The sequence below is a fragment of the Scatophagus argus genome, chromosome 20, assembly GCF_020382885.2.
Source record: "Scatophagus argus isolate fScaArg1 chromosome 20, fScaArg1.pri, whole genome shotgun sequence".
NCBI classification, from domain to species: domain Eukaryota; kingdom Metazoa; phylum Chordata; class Actinopteri; family Scatophagidae; genus Scatophagus; species Scatophagus argus.
Genome location: NC_058512.1, coordinates 5,037,986 through 5,061,654, shown reverse-complemented (window position 1 = coordinate 5,061,654; position 23,669 = coordinate 5,037,986). Strand labels below are relative to the sequence as shown.

At 42.0% G+C, this 23,669-nt stretch overlaps 1 protein-coding gene across 6 annotated transcripts in view; it reads right to left on the bottom strand.

The window, feature by feature from the left end:
* The window catches only part of mast4 (microtubule associated serine/threonine kinase family member 4), an 82,447-nt gene extending 60,848 nt beyond the window's left edge, over positions 1–21,599 (bottom strand). For 4 of the 6 annotated variants that reach the window (XM_046375884.1, XM_046375887.1, XM_046375885.1 and 1 more), the window contains exons 1-4: positions 21,302–21,599; positions 20,975–21,187; positions 5,656–5,809; positions 425–555 (exon numbers count right to left, since the gene is read on the bottom strand). In XM_046375884.1, coding sequence (XP_046231840.1) covers positions 425–555; positions 5,656–5,809; positions 20,975–21,187; positions 21,302–21,343 — 540 coding nt within the window. In that variant the 5' untranslated portion in view covers positions 21,344–21,599. Of the gene's footprint in view, positions 1–424; positions 556–5,655; positions 5,810–11,548; positions 11,658–13,995; positions 15,314–20,974; positions 21,188–21,301 lie in introns of those variants that run through there. The other 2 variants (XM_046375890.1, XM_046375889.1) reach the window with 2 other exon arrangements.
* Between the last annotated feature and the right edge of the window lie 2,070 nt (positions 21,600–23,669).

The following is a 23,669-nucleotide window of genomic DNA, read 5'->3' as shown; positions in this document are numbered from 1 at the left end:
AAGACTCATGTTTTATGGCTCCTCATGTTTTGTATCCATAGAAATAAATGCATTTATGAAGTTGTTTTCCAAAGCAATGCAGCAAAGTGCTTTCTAAACCTGCAGCAGGGACAGATAAGAGCCATTAACACAACAAACAGGTGATTCATTAAAGCAGATGTCAGCCACAGACCTTTAAGACAAAATCACATTATTAGTGTGTTTGATCTTTGTTCCTGTTTATAGGCAAATCGATTACCATGGACTTTATTTATTCAGACAATGTGGTTAGAAGCAAATGATCGTAGGAAAGGTTCCCTGTGACCTAAAATAACTGGTTCGGAGAAATTCACACACAGCTGTCTTTGTTTCGACCAGACTCTGGTCAAACGATGAGGTAATGGCAGCGTTTTCAGGTTGAGGTCATGTTTCAGGAAGTACTCACCAGGCTGGAGGTGAGGGAGGGGTCCGACTTTCCGAGGTTCAGCGAACACATACGGACCAGGTTAGAGATCTCGGACGACGGCTGCCATGTTGTCTGTGTCTGCTGGGGGTTGGTGGGCAGCAGGTACTTTCCTGTAGAGCAGCGACAGGATGAGGTTCGATTAACATTTCATGTTTGTGTCATTTTCTGACGCCATCTAAACTTCTGAGATAATTTACTTGCTGATTCATACTCGCTTTTTCCAGTTTTGCTAATAACACTTTTGTACTTTTACTTTGCAAGATTTTTAATGCAGAGCTCTCACTTAGTGGAATATTTTTGCATTAATAAATTGGTGCTTTAACTACAGGACACGAACACTATTTTCACCACTGTGCAGTTGCTGTTAACAGGTTTTGTTGCACCACTGACCCCTGACCCATAATGACAGGGAGTAAATGGAAAGACAGTACATGTCAAATGACTGGGAACCAAAATAATCCCTGCTGTCTGCTCTCGTTAGCCCTGTAAAGCTGAGGCCCCCAACCCGAGGCAGCAAGGCAGGATGTCAACAGGTTAAATTAGGCCAGAGGGGGTTGGAAGCCCATTAAGAGATCACGGACAGTCCCACCATTGCATAACCACCAGCACACCACAGAGTCTGATGTAGATGTGGAAAAGATATCAGCCAACATGAAATAACACCATGTGTTCTGTATAACAATATCCTCTGTGAAACTGTAAAAACTGTTTAAGGAATCTCCATTTTCATCTCCCAGGGCTCACAGCTAGATGGCACTAACTGCTGCTTTCCATCCACTTTCATCTGGCCTGTTGAATCCACGTCATGGATTGAAAAAAATAATTTACAGAAGTGTTGTCATCTTTTACCCACGTGTGTATATTTCCATTTCCTGTTCAAGTAAACACTGGGGGACACAGAGGAGAGGATTAACAACCTTGGCCCAGTGAAGGAAGGGAAGATAAGACTGTGCTCAAGTTCATATGGCCTAAAGCAGGTTTCTCTCTGCAGCAAATGTGTTTAGCTTTTAGAAGCTGGAGAAGGCAGGTTTGTAAATTCACTGTCCACGTAAATCATCAAACACTGGGCTGAAATCTGTTTTACAGACATGCAGGTGAATCAGTAGCTGCAGGAGTTGAAAGTGGATTTTTATCAGAAACAAAGACTGATGTGAGAGTAATATAAAATGCATAGCAACAAAGTCGGGCTCACTGACACGTACTGCCACTTGTGTTGTACGTCATATATAAATAAAATCTTTTCTGCAGTGCCGAAAGCTCAATAAAAGAAAGTTTTTCAAAGATGTTGCAGGAAGACGTTGTCAGTCCCATCTCCAAAGCTCCTATTGGTCGACTGTTTCTCCAACTGAAGGAAAGCACCCTCAGAGGAAACAGTAGCAGACTTTAAATCAGTTTTGTGGCGATTCAGTGACATCCCACAGACTTTTCTCCTCAGTTGTAAAAATAATGTGAGTTTTGTAAATGAAATACAGTTAAGTTTTCAAAATGTACACGCACACAGTTTAGAGACACAGGATTTCAGTCTGACAGGAGCCCCCACTTTCATTTCTTTCCCATCTCCATCTCCCTTCATCTCTGAGACAGAAAATCCCTCTCAGTGGATAAACTGCAACATCTGCTTTTGTTGATGTCAGATGATAAAGATATTTTTACGAGGAGAAAGAGCTCAGTGGCCTTTATTGTGCTGCTCTAAATTGCTTTCATGGCTCGATGGCAGATCTGTATTCTGACAACAGGCTAAGATTTTGCCTGTTAATGCTGCCCCTGTTAACTGTATCCATAAGTTGTGTTGTCTTTCTCGCTCCTCTGCAGATGAAACACATAATTTTTTTTTCTTGCAATTTTCTTTAAATGAAATCATCAGGCTCATATCTTGACCTAAGCAAGAGGACGTCTACATAATATACATACAGCGTGATATTGGTGTGGTTACCCTCGTAGTTGCACTGTGATCGCTGTAGTAAAATCAAAAGAACTGCAGAGAGACCAAACAGGATGAGGAGGGAAAATTAAAGTTCTTCCTTCCTTACCCGCAAATGTTTTCCTCACTAGAGTCCATCACATCCCGGCATAAAGGAAATCTCTCGTCAGGCACTAGTCAACACTTTCAGAAAGGAGGGGATCAAGAGCAATGAGCAAGTTTTTTTATTTTTTACATTCAGCACAGGTATTTGCAAGGACACACTGGTCCTTCATTCCCAACCTTGTGCAGATGCCCTTGTTTAAAAACAAACCTCTCCTGCATGAGTCATAATGTGACAGATAAACCGACAAATCAGGAATCTCTTTACACACACACACACACACACACACACAATCACTGTGCTACTCAGTTTTATTTTTGTTGGACATTTTGTGTAAACGTATCTTGGTAAAGACTAAACAAGGCTCTTTTCTTTTCAGCAAAGTTATGCCAGCTGAGGGTTGTAAACCATTAAAAATACATTTTGTCACACGATGATCCCCTCACAGAGAGGAAAAACAACTCCTCATTGCCACAGGGGAATAAAAACCCAAGCACACTTGTGTTAAATGTATTATAAGCTGACAGTTCTTTTACTTTTATTTGAGACATAAAAAGAAGGAACTGCTCCGAGGCCATAATCACGACATATGTGAAGACAAGGGTTGTTTCCTCGAGCGAATTTGCATGCACTGCTTTGGCTAAAGGATATTTGTCTGTTTGACTTTGAGCTCCTAAGTCGAAATCGTCATCTGTGAGCAAGTCTAAACCATTCAGTGACCTTGAGAAAACAGTATGCAGCCTCAGGCACCGCACAAGCACAAACTAGCAATACTGAAATGATTGGGAAAGTAAAAACAAAATCTAAACTCTGTCAAATCAAAGCTCAATAGCACAATCAACTCAATGGAAGCTGACTTGTGTCAGTTTAATGTTTGCTTATACGGTCTTGTTTTCATGTACACCAAATGGGAACGCACACATTCAAAGCGGCACCTGATGGAAACGCAACCTATCACACACATTTTAATCAGTGGAGTAAAAGTCCTCCACGCAGATCTCACTAGGAAAAAATAAACTGCGCGAAGAGATAAAATCGTCCCGAGGTCTTTCACTCTTCGGGATGGAAGCAAACGAGGCTGCAGTCACAGCAGAAGAGTCGTATATCTGTCACTGTGCAGAGGGAGGAATTCATCTGAGCTCACACGAGCCAGACGCTCACTCCTCTGTCCACAAGGATCAAACCATATCCATAACCTCAACGCACCAAGGTTCTTCACTTTCCTCATTTATCACACTCTTTGAGACCTCTGTCAGCGGAAACTTGGATATAACTGGATGCATGTGTGCCATGCAGCAATTCCAACTAGAAATGCTGAATCTGGTTGGGTAGTTTACATTCTCCAAGTCAACAGCTGCAGGGTTTGATACCAAGCTACAAACTTACTCAGATCCTCACACAATGAATTTTATAATTCCAAGGGGATCTGCTGACTTTACACGTTCCCCATCACAGGAACACAGTTCGTTTCATCACTGGAGCACACACAAAGCCTGTCAGTTCAGGTATTCCTCCACACATGCAGACACTACGTTTGGCTGTGGAGATTTAAAAGCTATTTAACATTTTCAGCCACATTTAAACCACAGCCTACACTTCAGTTAGTCTTGCATGAACAACAGCGAGCAGCTCAGAAGACTTCGGGGCATGGGCGAACGCCAACCGGCGACACGTGCACTTATAGGTCAGTTATGTCAAGACTTGCTGAGGGAATTACCAGCAATAAACTGGATTGTGCAGTTTTTGCTTTTTAATTTCAAATAATTTTCACTAAATGAAATATTTATGGCTAAATGAGCAAGAGTTAAACTTCCAAAAAAAAAAAAAAAAAGTTTGCTGAATCAACAAAACTACAACACGACTGCTGATTCAAGTCCTGCTAAATCCTGATTGGAAGCATATGACGTCATCTTTTTCAAACTGTGGCCCGCCCCTCAGCATTGAGAAGAACAGCATGAAACAAACAGGATGAGAAGATGAGAAATCTCTTCTGGGAAATAATCAAAACTGTTCCGACTCGGGCGGAGAAGTGTGTGTTCCTGTTGCATCCCATCGCACACAGTGAGAGGCTGATGGAGAAAACACACTTCGAGGGACCATAATTTAATCCTATCAACCTTATCTCTGAAGCACGTATGAACAATGTCCTGCCAAGCGTGACGCCGTCATTGTTGTATTCCTTGAGCAACACTCTTCTCGGAGTCAGTTTTAAGCGACAGATGGAGTGTGTTTATCGCTTCTTGGCTGCAACGGAAAACAGTCATACATTTGAAGTGAGAGTTTTTACTTCAAAGTGTGTCTTTGGAAACTACTTTTAGGGAACACTGAAAGCTGTTCACAGCAGGGTCTATGGATTATCATGATTATTCTGAGTAACCAAGGCAGCTTCTGGAAACACAGTTTTCAAGCCATTTTTCCATTGCTTTGAACTCCACAAATGAAATGAAAATTCCTCATCTCCATTATGCAGGGATGGTGGGATGAATTCGGTCTCAAAACCACAGCAAAGAAAAATTAAATTACCTCCATTCATACATAACAATAAAGATGGTAAGCAAAAAAAAATGTTTTGGTTTGGGTGAAATTACTATCTAAAGTCATTAAGGGGTATTAATTCCTCATTATGAAGCGTCTGTGTTTACTAAAAGTGATAGATGATCATTGGTTTGTGGCCTTTAATGGGATGAGGATGAACATAAACCGTTTCTCTCCCTATGGCGTCAACCAGTACAAATAAATCTTCACGCTGCTGCAAACAACATGTGAAGGTGAGTGGGGAAGAGTGATTAAGTGATTTGACGAAGGATTTAATTTTTGTATTAATGTGTGGTCTCCTACAGTGAGATTAGTAACAGCAAACAGAAAGTTAATATGCTTACCGTATGAAAAACTGTTGGAATAACAGACTAAATCAATCAAATCTCACATGTATCTAACAAAACATGTGAAGACCATGAATATTAAAGCTCTTGTTTCATACATGTGTATGCTAAGTTCACAATGATTTAATATTGAATGTGAAATTAAAAACACATGACCACAACACAACCTTCCAAGCCCCACAGGAAAACCTACAAACAAGGTGACATGGAATTGGTTACTAATAAAAGCACCAATCTGGTGGTCTAAAATATCCCAAATACGTGTGAGAACATTACACAGGAAGCCCACACGCGAAGCCGTTACCTGTCAGACCACCTCCGAGGCTTCTTCTTCGAACGTGTTTTCCATCGTCACTGAGATGCCACCATAACTTGCGAGCAGAACTGAATCCAGGAGTCAACTCCGGGTTACTGGACTTCCGCAGGGACGTGGCGGGAGGGTAGAGGATGCTGTCCAGCTAGAGGCAAAGACAGAAAACAATCAGCTGGTTTAAATGGTTGCTTTAAAAACAGCTGGTGTTACTAGAGGCAGCTTTGATGACCATATAAGAATAAGAAGCTTCCTTCATCTCAGACACACAATGCTATCGCAGTATTTGAGGAAATGTCACACATCCTGTCTCTTCTCCAGAAATCCAAATACAGTCAGTCATGTTTATATTTTCGTTGTTTTGAGAAAGTATTAATTTCCCCAGAATTCATATCAAATAAATCTTACTTAAGAGCTTTGTTAGAGGTTAAGCTTTGTGAAGAATCAGACGTCCATTTGAAGTCAGACTGTGGCTTTGATCCAAGCCGCAGCTAAAAGTCAATCACTAGGAAAAGAAATTAACAAGAGCTTTTCAAGACGGAGGCCTGATGTGCAGAACTATGAGAAATAAAGCCTGAGATCCACAAACCTCAGGTGAAGGGGTTGGCTCAACTTCTCAAATGATCAAGGAGGGTGATTCCATGGGTGTTCCCCAAATACTGTTCAGCTCATAGCACAAAGAGTTTAATTAATTAACTGAATCAGCTTCAGTGAGGAACAGGACAGTTTGAGCAAAAGTCCGGCATCCTAAACTTCAGTGATTTTCAGTGACGGCCCTCAGAATATCATAACAGAATCAAAGACGGATCAGTAGCAAATTTTCCACACAATTTTAATGAGAAAAGTAAACGTGCAACTTTCTGCACTGTTGTGTGTTGACAAACTACAGATTACAAATGTACCACATTACACAGCAGAACAGGTTGCACCACACGACTGTATTCTCAGGAGATAATGACCGAGCAAGAAGCTCAGAGCGCATAACAATGCCCGGTAAAGCGGAAGGGGCCCTCCCTGAGAATACAAAGATATACATGGTTCTGGGCACTCTGTGGAAGGAAATACCCTCCGCTCCTCTAAGGGATGATTCACGATCCCAGCACTGTTAAAGACAAATGAGACCAATTCTTCGCAGGGTAGCTTGACCTCTCCTTTAAAATGCAGAGCAAGAGGGACGCAGCACAGCCTCAGGAGGACAGAAAGAAAAAAAAAAAAAAACACCATATTTTATGGCGACTGTCTGCAGCTTTGCCTTAAGCGCCAACAGATGATCTCATGACGCTGACGTGCCAAACAACTGCAGCATTAACCTGCTGTGCATATCCACAGCCGTGTGTGTGTGTGTGTGTGTGTGTGAACAACCACACGCTGTGGTGAGAGTACAGTACAAAAAAAGCCAATCAGAAAAAGTGAGAATGAAGTGAACTTCATCTTGAAACAAGTTGTTTCCTTAGCAGTAAATTTTTTGGATTAGAGGAATTTACGAGAAGTTGCAAAACGCACCCAAAGCTAAATTTGTGTGTTTTATTACAATGGATTCATTGTTTATGTTGTTGCTATTTATATGTGTGCATGTGAGCGGGAATCTTTACAAAATTTCGTTATGCTTGCTTAATGACAATAAAGACTCTTGATCGTTGTTTAACCACAATTCAGCCTTTCTTGAACGCTGTAGCTGGTAACGTTTGAGGAAAAACAACAGAGAGAAAAAACAGTCACACACCCACCACCTAATATTTAGCCAATAACCACAGTTGAGGATGAGATGAAAATCTGTGATTACCAAATGTTTGCACTTTTGTTTCGAATGGTTTGGTTGAATTGCAGGTTTCAGGGAAAAACAAAAAAAACACCAACCAACAAGCTGCCTTCACAGGAAACCAACTCGATTTCCTGTCTAAATGTTTTCCTAAAAACCAGCTTTATTCATAGCATTAGCTCAGGATTTTGTACATAAACACATAACTAACTCGCTTCCTATGTCCTTCTGAGAATCACCAATATCAGGGAGGTGATCTATTGAATCACGCTACACCACCAAAACCTCAGAAGCGTCCTAAGTGAGCGAACAGAAATCCTGCATCACTGCAGCACACAACTTGAAAACAACAATTAACTTTTGTTAAGTTGATTTTGATTAATTCATTTAATTCATGGCCCATGAAAAAAGGTTTACAAGTGGCCATCACAGGTGGTGGTGGAGCGTGTACTCTGTATTAAGGCTCATTCCATCCTGGGCCTTTGCTGTACCTCCTCCACACATGCACACACTGTCACTTTCTGTCACTTTCTAAACACAGCAGAAATGCCAAAAAAAAAAATAAATAATAATCTTTTAAAAAATGTTTAGACCATGAATATGAAACTCAAAGAAATGAGGTGAATCCTGAGCATTTTGGCTTAAAAGAAATCCTCGAACAGAAATGAATCAGATCATCAGAACAGCTGCAGCTCGTTGAATAACAGACTAACTGTTTTAGCTCCAGCAAATTAAGTTTATGTTATTTCGTTTCTTTCCAACTTCCACCATTTGGATGGAGAATTCTGATCGAGCATCAGGTCATCAACCACAGCTTCTCTTATTCTTCAGTCTGAACAAGTCAGGACACATTGGAACTACGCTGCGTGATGAGGGAGGGATGAGGGTGACGTGTAAACCTTCACAAAGCCCGAGCTCACAAACACCAGGTGAAGCTGTCTCCAGGTGTTTTAAGGTAAACACATTCAGTTTAATCTCAATGAAATAAGGAATGAACAGATTGTTATGTCATTTTAAAGCAAGCAGATAATAACTAAACAGTGCCTCTTTAAGCAGCTTAGCTTTACACACTGAAACAATCGCAGGTTAACTCCTGCATCATCCACTCGCACCGTTTAGAGCCTCTGGCAGCTTTCTCAGGGCAGGTCATTATGACCTTAACGGTATGTGGTGCACGGCCTTATGGGGCTCTGTAGTCCTGTTAAATGACTGCATGGCTGCCCGCGTGTGAGATTTCTACATCTCAAAGGAAGTCACAGGCTCGTTTTATAGAAGTACTGCGTTTCTCAATGTAGTGCAGCTTCCGCTGCCTTTCGTCAGCTTGCCTTCTTCCCCTCTCTGTTTTCATCATCCTTTTGTGCTTGGACTGTTGCATGCCTGAAAAAAATGACATAAGACGACAGAAGTGACTTAATTGTAACATTCCTGTTTTGTTTGGGTGGTTGTTTCAAAAGGCAGATCGCATCACATGTACCATCACAGGCAGAGGATTCAACTCAAAAGAGGAAGTAAGATAATCAGCTATCTGTGTCTATCTGCACTCGAACAGAGTTTGAAGTTTAGATGTGTGTAATATATTCTCGGTTTTTGTTTTTCACTTGACTGTGCAAACACGAAATATCAATTAATCTATACATTTTTCAAAAAAGTAAAAAACAGAACTGCCAGAGGCGCAGTATGTGATACAGAACATGTTTCGTACTGCCTGCAGTACACAGCACAATGTTACACCCAGCACACAACAAACAAACTCAACTGTACAAGCCCCGCAACCTTTTGCCTTCGCCCTCCTGACTCGCTCCATGCAACAAAACAAAAATTCGAGCCAACTGTGGATGGCTGCCAAAGCTGGCCAGAGTTTCATCTGGTTTATGGACGAGATGAGTTTATAAGGCAATTACAGATGATCACTCGGGTAAATCAGTAAACCCATATTTCCCCTTCCTGCACATCATACTTGAGGTAACTTATGAGACGGCTGACGGTAAGCTGTTGTTAGAGGATATAAGTCCAGCTGATCCAAAACATCTGCACTGATTTTAAGAGTGGGTGTCAGCTCTTAAAATACCTGTTTGATTACATGTAGAGCACTGCAGTGAGCCAGCCTTCGTTAGCTCACTGTGTTGCGGTTTTGGCAACAGCCGGTGTCCTTTCACCTACCATTCTGCCATTCAGAGCTCCTGAGAGCAGCTTCAAACCTAACCTGCCCTGCCCCGCCTGCCTCCATCCCCCTCTCCACCCCCAGCTTCACACACAGTGGACAGTACCAACAAACCTTTGTTGTCAAAGCAAAGAAGAGACAGCAAACAAGTGAAACAAAGAAGGCGGACGGCACAACACACACAGACAGTGGTGTTTACCAACTGTTAGATGAGGTAACCTTAAACTGCCTGGAATGATTTCAGCACTGAGTTTTCATTTATTCCGTTTTACACCATCATAGGTTATACTGAGTCTAATGCTTATAAAACAACCTTGTCATTTTGACTCCGCATAAGATTGCACAATCTGACAACTGCCCCTGTGATTGACAATACAATATTAACCACAATATCCGTCAGGTCTGAAACTAAACACCCCCCATCTCCTCCCCCTCCTCCTTTCCTGTCACTCCAAAATGCACAAAAATAATGCACTATACTAATCACCAATACTCTAAATGTGCAAATTTTAAAATCCTGGCATGACATGGCAACCTTGGCAGCAGTGTAACAGTTACCACATCCAGCAGTTACAGAGCAACATTTATTTGGAGTCAAGCTTCTGGTTATCTGTAATCTAAGTCAAACGATCACCTTCTTTTAGCTCTGTTTATGGTCTTTACCAGCTCACTTATCTAAGAGCCATATCTGTCTCTCTAGCTGCTAAATACCTCATTATGTTTGCCATCTTATCTCAAACTGTATCTGCCTGCTGTTTGGTGCTGAGCAGCCAGTTGGTACCTGGAGCTTTTTGGCTGAGAGCAGCTGCCTGCTGCAGTGGAAAACAAAACTATGATAGTGGTGAGTGTGAACCACAAGAGCAAAGCTGAGGGCTGCCCAGTTAAACAAGGAGTTGAAACTCACCATAAAGCTCTGTACAGCTGCAGAATCAATCACAAATCGATTATAATGGCTTTGATAGTCACTGATTTGAGATAACAAAGTCTGCCAAAGAAGCACCAAATGTTGCAACAATGCAATAAAAAGCTGTTATTGATAAAGAAATGAGCCAAGCACAAGAAAAAGCAAATCATGTCAGACATTAGGTTTATTTAAAAAAAAAATAAAGTTAGAACAGTATGTATGTAGGGCATATGCCAAGAGTCACCAACCACACCACCAACGCTGTGATGCACAGAGGGAACCGTTCCAGCATGCTGTGGTGAAGTCGCACAAAGAAGAGGTTTTTACTCCTACTAGCGACCTTTACAAGCCAAGACTGCAAAGACCAACACGTTGTAGGCAGAGAAAGACACTCGTCTATTGAAGGGAGTCTGTTTCTATACCGCTGTGTATACACAATCATACACAGCTACCCAAACAAACTGACAAACAAAAGGACAGAGCAGCAGGAAGTGATGTATGTCCTACGCCGGTAAATGCAAGGATGAAAGGACAGAAAAAAAGCAAAGTAGCACACAGGGACATTGTCTTCAAGGTCATGTGATAAATACTCCAATAAGTGAAACCAACGCTGTGGTATACACATAATTGTGTGTTGTGTGTCTAACCTAGTGGAGGTTAGACTATGAAAACAACACAAGTGTAAGCACAGAATGTATAATTTCAATTGTTTTCCTGCTTTTGTCAACAAAATATTATGGTACACTTCAATGACTAGCATGATTATGCATTACAAAAGGTGAAGAGGGTTGAGTCATGATTTCCACACTACAGAAATAATTTAAAGCAGCTGAACAAAGGGGAAATTAGCAAACGTATTCACACCCTATGATGTTAATTTCCTTTGAAGGATTTGTGGGGAAGTGCAGTTCATCATTTCACTGAGATGGATGAAAGGAACCTTTAACGAGTGGGAACACATTGTTGTCAGTGTCTTCCACTGGTTGCTAAGACACAATGAGCACATGTTTACAATAAAACAGGAAGCGAGAGACCCCATACATCAAGAAGCATTGCACCTCACCTCTTTCCAGTCATCGCTGTCCTTTGTTTCACCCACCGCCCTCCCTGCCATTGTTTCCCTGACCCATCCTCTTCCAACCAACGACTGGGATGAATTGGTCATAATCGAAACACACTTTTCACACACACACGAGAATTGCTACTGTGAAACGGCTTCAAGAATTTCCTCCCTCTACCATTTAGGTTTGGGCTTTCATCAAGAAACATGCTTTTGATGAGAGGGAGTGACAAAACGCAGCTTCTGAAGCCAAAAGCTGCAGATTTCCATGTTGTTGCATTTGAAAGTACACCACAGACGGCAGAGTGCTGCTGGTTACGTAATCTCACTTCATCGTGGTTGGTGTTTGGCCATCTGAGTGAAATCAACCAACCAGGCCATTCAACCTACATTTCTATTTTTCCATTCTACTATGTTCAAAACCATTTTTCTCACGAGTCAAATATTGAATACAAATTAGGAGACTCCTCTTAGATTATTAATTGTGCCCATTAAATGACAGTAACTCACACCAATCGATATGGTACGAATGGCTTCAAACAGAGACAGTCTGTGAATGTGCATCATTTCCCCCAGTATTTAAACAACATCTCCTCTCCCTCTTTCTCTATAAAAGCCAGCTTTTCTCCACACCTTCAAGTGTTGTTGTTTGGATCAGCTATAGCCTACATTCATCAAAAGGCAAGCTCTTACTGGCACATTTTATCAGCTGTGGTAAGATAGTAAGCTAACGTTAATGTTACGTAACATTAGAGTCATGGGTTGGTTTGAAAGTCCCTCCGGCTGACTTTATTATCAGCTGTTTTGTATTAACAAAGTCTTTTGATTTCACTCTAACATCACACTGTTCGTCTGCTTAGCTAACATACTTATTTGTATTTTCAAATAGCACCTTTTCACTTTCAGCGTTACAAGAGAAAAGGCTTTCAGAATGACGACAAATCTGTTAATTGCACAACTACTCAACTGGGCTCCTGCTGGAGGGTAAACTTCCCCAGTTCTGATAGCTATCAGAGCTCAGGTGCATCCAGATCCATCCAAATGCTCCCTGGAAGTAACGCTGCTGTAGGTAGTAAGCTAAGCAAGTTGGCTGGACATTCTTACACTTTTGCTCTTGTGTTTTTGCCCTGGGAGAGTAAAAAAGATGCCAAGTATCGCTCTTACAACACAGGCCTAACGTGCCTAGTAACGGTTGCTAAACTATGATTGGACAATCACTGTTGGGGGAGGGGACATGTTAAGCAAAGGGTCAGCTGGTTGAAGAAATGTATAAGAGGAGGAGTGTTGTTGCAGTTTCTCTAAACACTGAAAGCTGAGACATTTCCTTTTTAGTAGCCTTCATGACTCCTTAAACAAGCATGTGGCGTGATTATATAATGCAAGGTTCACTGTAAGCAATGCTTACGTCTTTATGAACCGAGCCCAATGAACTCTCGAAATATGGAACGCGTTCGCTCTTTTCTCTCAGGGTCAGCTGCTGTAGAGCAAACTATGTTCTGGCCGACCTTGTCACCCCGACATCTGTCTTCTTCAACTCTCCCCTAATTCCTCTTCCCATTGCTCTCTGCACTGAGGATCTTCATGTTTACCCATGAGCAAAACAGCAAAAGTAACACTTTAAAAAGTCTCGCTGCTCAGATCCAAATAAGTCTGCATTATCAAAACTCTCAGCGGGGTAATCCACATTTCTGTCACCAAAAGATAGCTTGTTTTTCTCCTTACACTGACACAATCCCCTCATCATCTAAGGGAAAAATCTTTGGCTTTGACCATTTGAACTCTGTGCTGTCACATGGGAATTCAGTTTCCTGTGTTGAAATGGTCTAAAGTTAAGAAAATACAGCATCTCTTTTCTTCTGCAATTTCATGTGAATGACCACGCTAAGAGTTATGATCTTCAGCATGTAAATAATTAAACCATGCATTAATTCTTTCACAGAGGAAGTCAAAGAGAGCCTTAGAGACTTAATGTACACATTCCATAATATCTGCTGTACTGATAGGCCCCGGGCCAGCAAACAGCCGATTACATTTTGGTCATGATGTGCATCTGGGATTGAGGCCATGAAAAACACTGAGAAGTGTTTCAAAAAGGAGGTGAGTAATAAAGTGAACAAAAGCAAGTCTATGAAGAGTTGAGTGACTCTGTTGTGACTGCGGTTGATAAAATAGGTCAAATAGGTCCTCAAAACTGATGAATAACGATCGACTGAAACTACACGTTTTATTGTTCGACATTTATTAGTCATATCGCCCAGCCCTACCTGGAAGTAGATTAACATTTTAATCCCCCTATTTAGCATTTAGTATAATTTAAGTATATCATATCGCTGTTACAATCAATATCACTTAACATATAAACATAACACAATAGAAAACAGACTGCAGGAACTTTAGATCCACCCTCCTTCCTAATCCAGTCAGCAGCGTCTCCTGTTGGGCTCTCTTACCTTGCTTCCCTCGGACGACGTGCGGTGACCTACAGGTAAATTCCGACCTAAAGACATTTTATTCTAGTATCAAAGAAGGACAGAAAAAAAAAGAGTCAAAAATCAAAGACAGATCTTGCAAAGACGCAGTCCAACGTAGGAGTGAAAAGCGTCTTAACCAGATTGTGTTAATCCTCTTAGCCACAAAGCATAGAGTGACACTGGATGTCCCCTCTAATCACTCTGACTGGCTGCCTGCTTAAATAAATGGCTGCTTATTTAGGGGCACACCACAGGAACGGAACCACTGCATAGAAAGAGAGTTAAACATTGCCAAACAGAAGCAAATATTTATGCACAAGTAAGCGCTGATGCAACATGCGGGAGTTGTCCTTCCATCTTCAGGGAACAGGTCCCTCATGTAGTCAACCGGGGGATCGTGTCAGACAGGAGATACAGATGGGAAACATGCAGCAAATGAAGTGCAAAGGTTGCCATCCTCACTAAAATTGTGACTCATTTATTTATTTTTTTCCCCAGATGGTTCAGCCCTAATTTGAATCCACACTGAACATTTAAGTGTCACAACACAACACATACATGTCACCAAAGCAAATTAAAGATCCTCAAATGTGCATTATGACTTCCAATCAGTCATCAGGTTCAGTAACGTATAAAGAACATCCTCCAGAGGCTTCCTACTTTACTTGTTTTACTCAAGCAAAATTAACAACAATGTGCTTTCTTGCACAGCCCCAAACAGTGTAAGTCGATCCATTACATAAGATGAACAAACACAACCAAGATCAGCGGCCAAATCTGACCCTAAAACTGTTTACGATGTTCACTGAGGCACTTTGGCACAGTGTAAAACTGGTCTGATCTTAAAGGGGTACCGAAGCGATTTAGTATGAGTCACAACTCAAATATTCTGGTTCCTACATTTCCCACAAGGCAACATATTAGACCCTCCCTATCTGAAAAGTGCTTGCACCTTTTTGAACTCCACACAGACTTTGTCTTAGAAACTGACAAGATGTTTAGAGCCGATACTGTAGCTAATTAAAAAAAATGAAACAGTAAACCCTGCACATAAATGCACTCAAACGTAAAATCACATACTTGCTCATTAACAATGTCCCTTGATAAAAATATAGATATCTTTGACATTTACATTAATATGTTGAGCAGCCGCTTTTGTCCAACCACTGCATAGAAATGAGGTAAAATCCACACCACAGCAGAAGAAGCAGAAGCCTCTAAAGAACACAAGGTTCTTTAGAAGTTCTTTCTCCATTCATCAGCGTACTCAACAGCAGTCTCCACTTTAAGTGTGTGAGGAGAAAGAAAGAAAGAAAGAAAGAAAGAAAGAAAGAAAGTGACATATTTTGTCATTGGAGGGAACTCACTCCAACGAAATTTGTTCTCTGCATTTAACCCACCCAAGTGACGTGCAGGCAGAAGTGGATGTTAGATATTCCAGTCATGATTCAGCTCATTTCCAACTGCCGCCTTAAAACCAATCCTAGCATGAATCACTTCCCTTCAAGCTGCCAAATTTCATCACAACAATGACACGTATTGGAGTTTGGTGCTGTGGCTTCATCCTGTGAAGCTCGGAAACTAATCTGTGTTGAGCCCCCATCAGCCCGTCGTTGCCTGACTTCAAAGGAGGCGTTTGAGTCGTGTGCGTCTCACCGGCATCCAACGGAACCGACACACATTTTGTCTTGTGTTTTACGCGTGGAGCTACAGTGATTTTTTAATGGGCTCCGAAAGGTGCCAGCATGCAGGTGACCTACACTCAACAATGTGCCTGAACGCCTCCTGTGCAGTGTGCAGGTGACATCTTCAAATCCAAAGATGCCCAATTCATAATGATATTAACAGCTTAAATGCAGACACTTATTAAATTTCAGAAGCTAAACAAGTTAATGTACAGCAAATTATTTTCAGTCAATCAACTTCTCAATTAATCAACAATTCAGCACCACCTGCTTTAAGAGGACCAGTGCAGAACCGAGAAGCTCTGCATGCTGAAAGACCGAACACTGAATGTGTTGTAAAGGATATGAAACATCTGAATCTAATCCATCTCTTCCATGCTTTCAAGTAATTCTGTATGCCTGCATGTATTTCATACATTAAAAAAAACATTTATCTTCATGATTCAGACATTTTTAAACAAACAATCTGGCCCATCCAGACCAAATGAACACGTCTTTGTTGTGATAAATGAGCGTCCTGCTAACCTAAACAGAGCAGCTCCAATTCAACAAACCTTTCTAGTTGTTTTAATCCTCCAGCTAATGCAGTTTGCCGAGTGCCAAACGTCACACATGGTTAGTTCCCATTTCAACAAAGTCATTACTCACTGCAGAGGAGTGTGCCAGTTTGTTCAAAGCAAACTGCTCACCAGGGACGTGCAGAGAAAAATATTTCATTTCAGTCAGCAATTTTCTGTTTATCTGTGTGTGTGTGTGTGTGTGTGTGTGAGCTGTTTGGTTTGCTTTTTGTTTCTTTTCCAGCTCTCTAATACCACTGATTTTGCTTTTAGGAAAGTAATTTGTTATTTGACAGTTGCAATCCTGCTGTAAATGGTCTCACTGCTCCATACGCTCCATCATTTAGAGTAATACACACACAAACACACACGCACACACACACAGGGTTGAAGCTATCTGTTGACAGCAGCTGTCTGCTGGGTGACGAGATAAAGGTGAATGGATGTAAAGTCAGAGTGATAAATTCACAGAAACGAAATGAAGGACAGTAAAAGAAGGTTAGAAGCGAAGCCTTCTGCAAGTGACAAGAAACAACACGGCACTGACATATGATCACATTTTAAATGATCATTATTATGATAATTAACATTATCAATGGTTTGGAGTCACATTTGTAACTCTTTAGCTGATAGCTGCTCTCCAACTGCATCCGTCCGCTGCTGGGTTGAGCGGGTAGAGTTCTGTGGGTTTCTCTGGCAATAATTTCCTGCTGTGGTTTCTGCTGTGAGCGAGGCGAGAGTGAACCAGCTGAACAGATTCAGGTGGTGACTCTCTGTAGGTTCATCACTAAAGGGAACCCCACTGTCACGCTGTTTTTACACGCATCACACGGATAAAAACAACGAGTATGGCCTCTTTATAACTGCTAAAAAACCAACCATAAGTGTGTTCTAGCAGCGGCATGGGCAGCGCATGCGACACACACACACACACTTTCCATCCAACCCGACCACTGAGGAAGCCATTCAGCTCATGCTGGTTCTCACTCTGTGTACTGAGGATAATCCACCTGATTGTCAGGTAGCTACACAAACATCTGCAGTCATTATCAAAACTGAAAGAGGGAACCTGGGGGGTGGGAAGAACAGGAAAACAACACTGATAATAATAACACAGATAATAACACAGCTGGCTAATTCATTTCATGTATCACAAGTTGCTAAGAGCATTATGTTTTTAGGCTGAAATACACAGAAACAAGACACACCTGTAGCGATCCCTTGTTATTACAGCAGTGGCAAAACACATGCGGGAAAACCAAATAGGAAATGGTGGGATTAAGCCTGACACAAACTGGCAATTTCCACACTCTGTTTACACAATATGAGTGCTAGAGATGAGAAAGTACGGGACACAGGAATGCAAGCCCATATAAAAGCAGCAGAACACATACTAACAAGGAATAATCATCTATATACAAAACTGGTTCCAGTTTCTCCATTTGCTGCTTGTTTCTGTCAGGTAAGTTAGTGAATTAAATGCATTTCAGCTTTGGACTGTTGACCCGACAAAACAAGCAACTGAGGACATAACTTTGGGCTCTGGGCAAAGGGGGTCTTTTTGATACTGAAGGGACTATTGAGAGAAAGATCAGTAGTTTAATCAAGAAAACATTCAGTGCATAATCAACACAAAACACTTAACCTGCATGTTATTTCCTTTAGTGATCAATTGATCATTTATGAAGATTCACTAATTTCATGAATCATCATGAACATTTCCCAACTGTAGTCTTCAACTTAATATCTTTGGATTTTGGACAGCGCACATCCACTCTTCTTGGACTAAAATCTGCCGGTAAATCTTACTTCAATCTATTTCTGTTATTTTATCTTGTGCATGTAAAAAAAGATGATGCGTGGGATAAGTTCAACCCGACTGCAGATAATGTTCTCTGTCCACTGCCCACAACACTGGACTGATTCAGATGTCGGGATCGGAACCGAGATGCAATGACACCGACATTTTGTGAAGATAAGCACCCAATAAACATTGTAGAAAACTCGGCAAAGCACTACTGTAGTAAGGAGCTCACTCCCTGAAACACTGCAGTGGGGATAAATATGGAAAGGTGACATCATGCGACTTCTCAGAAGACTTTCCTTCTTTAGCCTCACAGCCGTAGGTCACAGTTCAGGGTTCTCCGATCAACCCTATAGTGTTACTACCGCTGGAAGGCTCCTCCTAGCAGGTCATCAGACCTGCTTTGTGACCAGTTCATGTCATTTTAGTTCAGGTGGAATTACAACTCCTCTCCTGTGGCTGCCGTAAGAGAAGTCGCTGGTTTAAAATGAGCTTCGAACTGATATTTCAAAAAGATCAGGAGAAAAAGAAGCTTTTTCTCGCTCTGTTCATATGCACTACGTAGACAAAAGTGTTAAGATGGGGATGTCTTTCAGGGTTTGGACTCGGCCTCTGACTTCCAGTGAAGGGAAATCTTAATGCTTCAGCATACCAAGACATTTTGGACAATGCTGTGCTTCCAACTTTGTGGCAACAGTTTGTTGAAGGCCCTTTTCTATTCCAGCATGACTGTGCCCCAGTGCACAAAGCAAAGCTCCATAAAGACATGGTTGGATGAGTTTGGTGTGGAAGAACTTGACTGTCCCACACAGTCCTGACCTCAACCCCATCCAGCACCGTTGGGATGAACTGGAACGGAGACTGTGAGCCAGGCCTTTTGGTCCAAAATCCATAATTTTGTGGAAAGCTTCCCAGAAGAATGGAAGCTGTTATGGCTGTAAAGCTGTCTATGTACTAAGAATGCAATGGTGTAACAGTCAGGTGTCCCAGTATTTATATATATAGTTTATATATATAGTTCCATATAGTTTATATTACATCTCCCATCTAAAAGGTGGGGAAACACATTGCATTTCAGTCAAACAGCGTGCATTTTAATGGTGTATTATAGTTCACTTTGAGAGAGTGAATGAAATGAGAGACCAGTCTTAGTCCTTGTCTTTGGTCTGTGATGTCTCAAACTCAGCCAAACTAAATTAGTTAAGCTGTGTTTGGTAGCAAACGTGACACCGCGGGGGAGCTACGTTCCAGGAGACGCCGGTGCATACAGGAGTCTGACAAGCTCACAAATACTGCTTTCACGTGGAGAAACGAAGGAATGACTATTGATGAAATTAGTTACATTCCAATGCTGGGGAATACTTGTAGTATCATTCCAGGAAGTGAAATCTCGGTCCTCTCTGCAGGTCTGTGGATTTCCATCTTCCATGACAAAGAAAATACTCATATTTCATTTCATGACAGATGTATGTGTCATGCAAAAAAAAAAAAAACAAGCACAGATTAGCTACCTAATGCTGTACTGTCTCAGGACTCAGGATCAAAGGGATTATTAAGCAAAAAAAAGGTATGGACTAATACCCGGATGACGTTGCACAATTTTCTTTATTCCACCACTGTTTGTCCTGGACTTCATAAGGGATGATAGTCAGCCACACCTACAGCCTACAGTCATGTTGCACGGTATTCTAATTCAGAAAAGGTTTACTAGGTCAGGCAAACGCTTGAAATCTCAAACACACCCTTGCACACATCAGGCTGAGCTCATCAGAGCCAGTCAAACCAGTCGGCAGAAGCATCCACTAAAAAAGTGTTACAAATTTGAAGGCTGAGACATGAATTTTCGTCTTCCTCATTTTCTCCATCTGTTTCCTGAATAAACAACACAATAACCGCGGGTTTTTCTAAAAGATGAGATTATTGAATTAACAATTTGGTTGTAGAAAATAGTCCACTTATCACACCCTGAAAAGGATCTTTAACCAGTTTTGACTCGCTGGAAGTTGTGACTGTATTTTCCTAATCCTTAGCTGACAGACACAAACAAAACATAACATGTCGTTTTGTATTGTAACATTCAACGCTGGAAGGAAACAGCAAACTTACTTGCCAGTGTATTGAGCTGCTTAAACTAATGCAGTCACTAACAGGCCCAGAAATAAATCCTGCCTTCAGACTGTGCTGTTTAGATTTGTTGAAACATTTTCAAGGAGGTGCTGATTCAACTTAATGGTCAGTTTGGACACTGCAGTCGCTGCTGCTGGCATACTGAGTGTTGTTTCTAATATTTCCTCTCAATAAAACTCCGCAGGACCGCCAGCTGCAGCCTCCAAACGAGCCACGAAGCTAAATCAGCACCTAAAATAATGTGGTTTTCATGCAGCAGGTCTGGGTTTGTCAAAGCTTATTTACCAGAGAATTAAAACGGTCAGCTCTGGGAAACAAAATGCAGGGACTAGAAGTAGGGAACCATCAGAAAAAACTTTTAAAAATCAGAAACCATAGTGTCACACAGAGGGAGACACGACTCAAAACAGGCCACCGAGAGGCTGCAGGATGAGTGCGAGTTGTAAATGTGGTGGATGAAGTGAAGGAGGCGGACGGCATGAATGAGCGCCTCATGTACTCACTTCATGACATGTGCAGCCGACCAAACACGAGCCCCGGCAACACAAACAAACAAACAAACAAACCTATAAATATTATGACAGCAGGAGCAAAAGCAACGAGTCTTCAGATGTGTTGCTTTGCTGACAGCTGGTGTTAAAGGGGATTCACTCAGTTTAAGTGTGGAAATGTGTTTAAACACCCGCAGTGCTTGCTGGTTTGCACTAAAACACGGACACGTCAAGCAGACGACGTGAACCTCCTGGTGAAGTCACCAATTATCTCCGAGTGGTTGGTGTGTTTACCTTTTCGTCTTCGTCCTCACTTTCTCCATCCCCCGGTGTCTCCTTGTCGTACTCCGCGGTTCTGTCCTCCTCCACTTCGCTGACACCTTCCAGGTCCGAGTTGTGACCATCACGTCCACCTCCGGAAACTCTGACTGCTGTCATTTCTTCTTCTCCCTCTGACAAGGTGTGCGAACCTGACGACGACTGACTTCCACACGCCAAAAAATCCTCCTGCTCCATTTGTGGGACATCAACAAACATCTAACAGTGTTTCTAAGCAGAAGACCCCCCCCCCCCCGCCCCCCTCACATTCAGACGTGGCTATTAATTAACCTGTCAACGCACCTGTCCAGTGGGTTCATTTTCGTTTTGAGTCTCGAACCCCATAAAAGGACACCACTTTCTGACCGGGTGTGAAAAAAAAAAACAACGAAAGAAAAACAAAGTCACGACGTTGTCCAGAGTCTGTGATATTAAAATAGTCACCCACCCCTTTTAATAAGCTATTAAGGTGAAGGTCAGGCGGCCGAGGTGTCCTCTTCGGTCGAAAGTTGCCTGTTTGGATTTAGTCCCTCATGACTTTCCGCACGGCGTGAGACCACGCTGTCACTGACTTCATAACGCTCAAGTGAAGCCTGCAGCCTCAAAATAAAGCCCGCCCACAACGTGCGGGGGAGGGCCAATCAGATTCCTTCTCCTGCCAAACCAAACAGAGACACTTTTAATCAGATTTTCACGCTCAGGGATCAAAAATTAGTCTTTTTATTTCAGCGTTGCAGGTGTTGCTGGGGGGTACTTTGATGAGGTTTTAACCAAGTTAAACCTCTTCCTGTCGCGTGCAGAATTCCTGTTCCAACAAACAGAAAGCTTTCCTTTAACCTTGGAAAAAAGAGGCTTTATGATCATTTACACCTAAGACTTGGATACATAACTAACATAGACTTGCATAAATTCTGCACACACGACTCGATTGTTATTATTATTATTATTATTTTAAAAAATGGGCCCCAGGAAGCAGCACAAGACTCACAAGCAACTTCAGAAACAAATGTGTTAAAGTGTGTGGATGTGAGGCAGAAAAACAGTCTGCAGGGGCAGGAATGACAAACACACTGAGAACAGCACGTCTAAACTCTTCTCCAGCCCATTTACTGATGCCGTGAAGTGTTTCTTTTATTGCTGCAAAGTGAGATGAGTGGTTTGTATGCAGACTTGTTTATCATAGGACATCTGCTCATATTCCACTCACAGGCAGCCTGTTGATGAAGACTTTCCCAACCCTCGGTTACACAGGTGACACAGTTTAATCACCTGGGGAAGTATTTGTCTTAACTTGGCTGCGCTTTGCAGGTAAACCACTCCATCCATGTGCATACTGCATACCAGGTGTACCAGGGCGTTAGCAGCAGGTCAGGAGCAGGACTCAGGCTCACCACTAGAGGGCCTACTTGCACAGATGTCTGCAGTTACACTGAAGAACAGAAAATAAATAATGCCATACTGAAATGACTGGAATTCTCCTTTTATTTCAGCCTAGCATGTCCTGCCGACACAACACGCACTCAGTCTGCAGGGCTGTTAACAGTAAACATGGCTCGCCGTTTAGTCATGGCTTACGGAGACAGCAAAGGCACCACAGCCCGGAGGGAACGCTTTGCTGCATAGTTCATAAGTTATGTAAAGGGTTAAAAAAAAAGGTGTTTTAAAAGACGTTAAGATTCATAGAGAGTAAAGGATTAGAAACACAGTATATGTATATGTGTAAAGAATTGTTGTCATGGGAACAAAATTACAGTTGGGTTCAACGTGAGAAAAATGCTAAATTCACCGGAAAAAGTTACATATGTTAAAAATAGAAACCCCTATGTATTTTTTTGTTTGTTTGTTTCTTTCATTGTGCCCTAAAATGTGAAGCAAATGCCAGGTTCACTGTACTGTACTTACAATGTGTCAGCGCGATACTCGAACATGTCAGCAGAGGGCGCGTCACGCTGAGAGGAACTTAACAAACCCATAGAGGCAGAAGCTGCAGAATAAATCCTGCAGTTCAGCTGGACTGACGCTAAAAATTTCTGCCTTTGTTTACACAAACAGACAGTGTAAACACAGACGGCAGCAGTGTTTATGACCACAGTCCTCCCCTCATTTCATTCAGCACACCATGAGGAGAATGAGGTTTGTATATTTGTATTTCAGTGATCTTTCATTCCCAGGCCAGTGGATGTACTTTTTGTTGGTACAGCACCACACCCATGCGTGATATCAGAGGCTACGCCCAGAGGACATCTTTGTGGTTGCCAGAGTTTGCACTCAGTTGATAGTTGAGTGTTCAAAAGCAGGATCCAATGAGGGTTGGGGTGGGGATCGTATTCAGACCAGCAGCACTCAGTTCTTCACTGACCCCCTTTTTTTAAACCCTGGATTTTGCCTCTCAGGCTTCATTCAGGTCTTTATCACTGAGGGCTGATCTCTTGTCCAGCATGAGTTTGCAGTCATCAGCACATACCGCCATCCAGCCCCACACGCACAACAACCTGACAAAACCTCCTCCGTTTCTAATCCTTATCCGACACATTATGTCAAGGTACATCGAGCTCCTGAGGGTAAACAGACTCCTGAGTGTTGAGCCATTGTACCCAGCTGACGTGTCAGCGGCTGAGTGAGTGTTGACATTCAGATAGAGCCTGTTTAAGGCAGAGGCACCACACTTCAT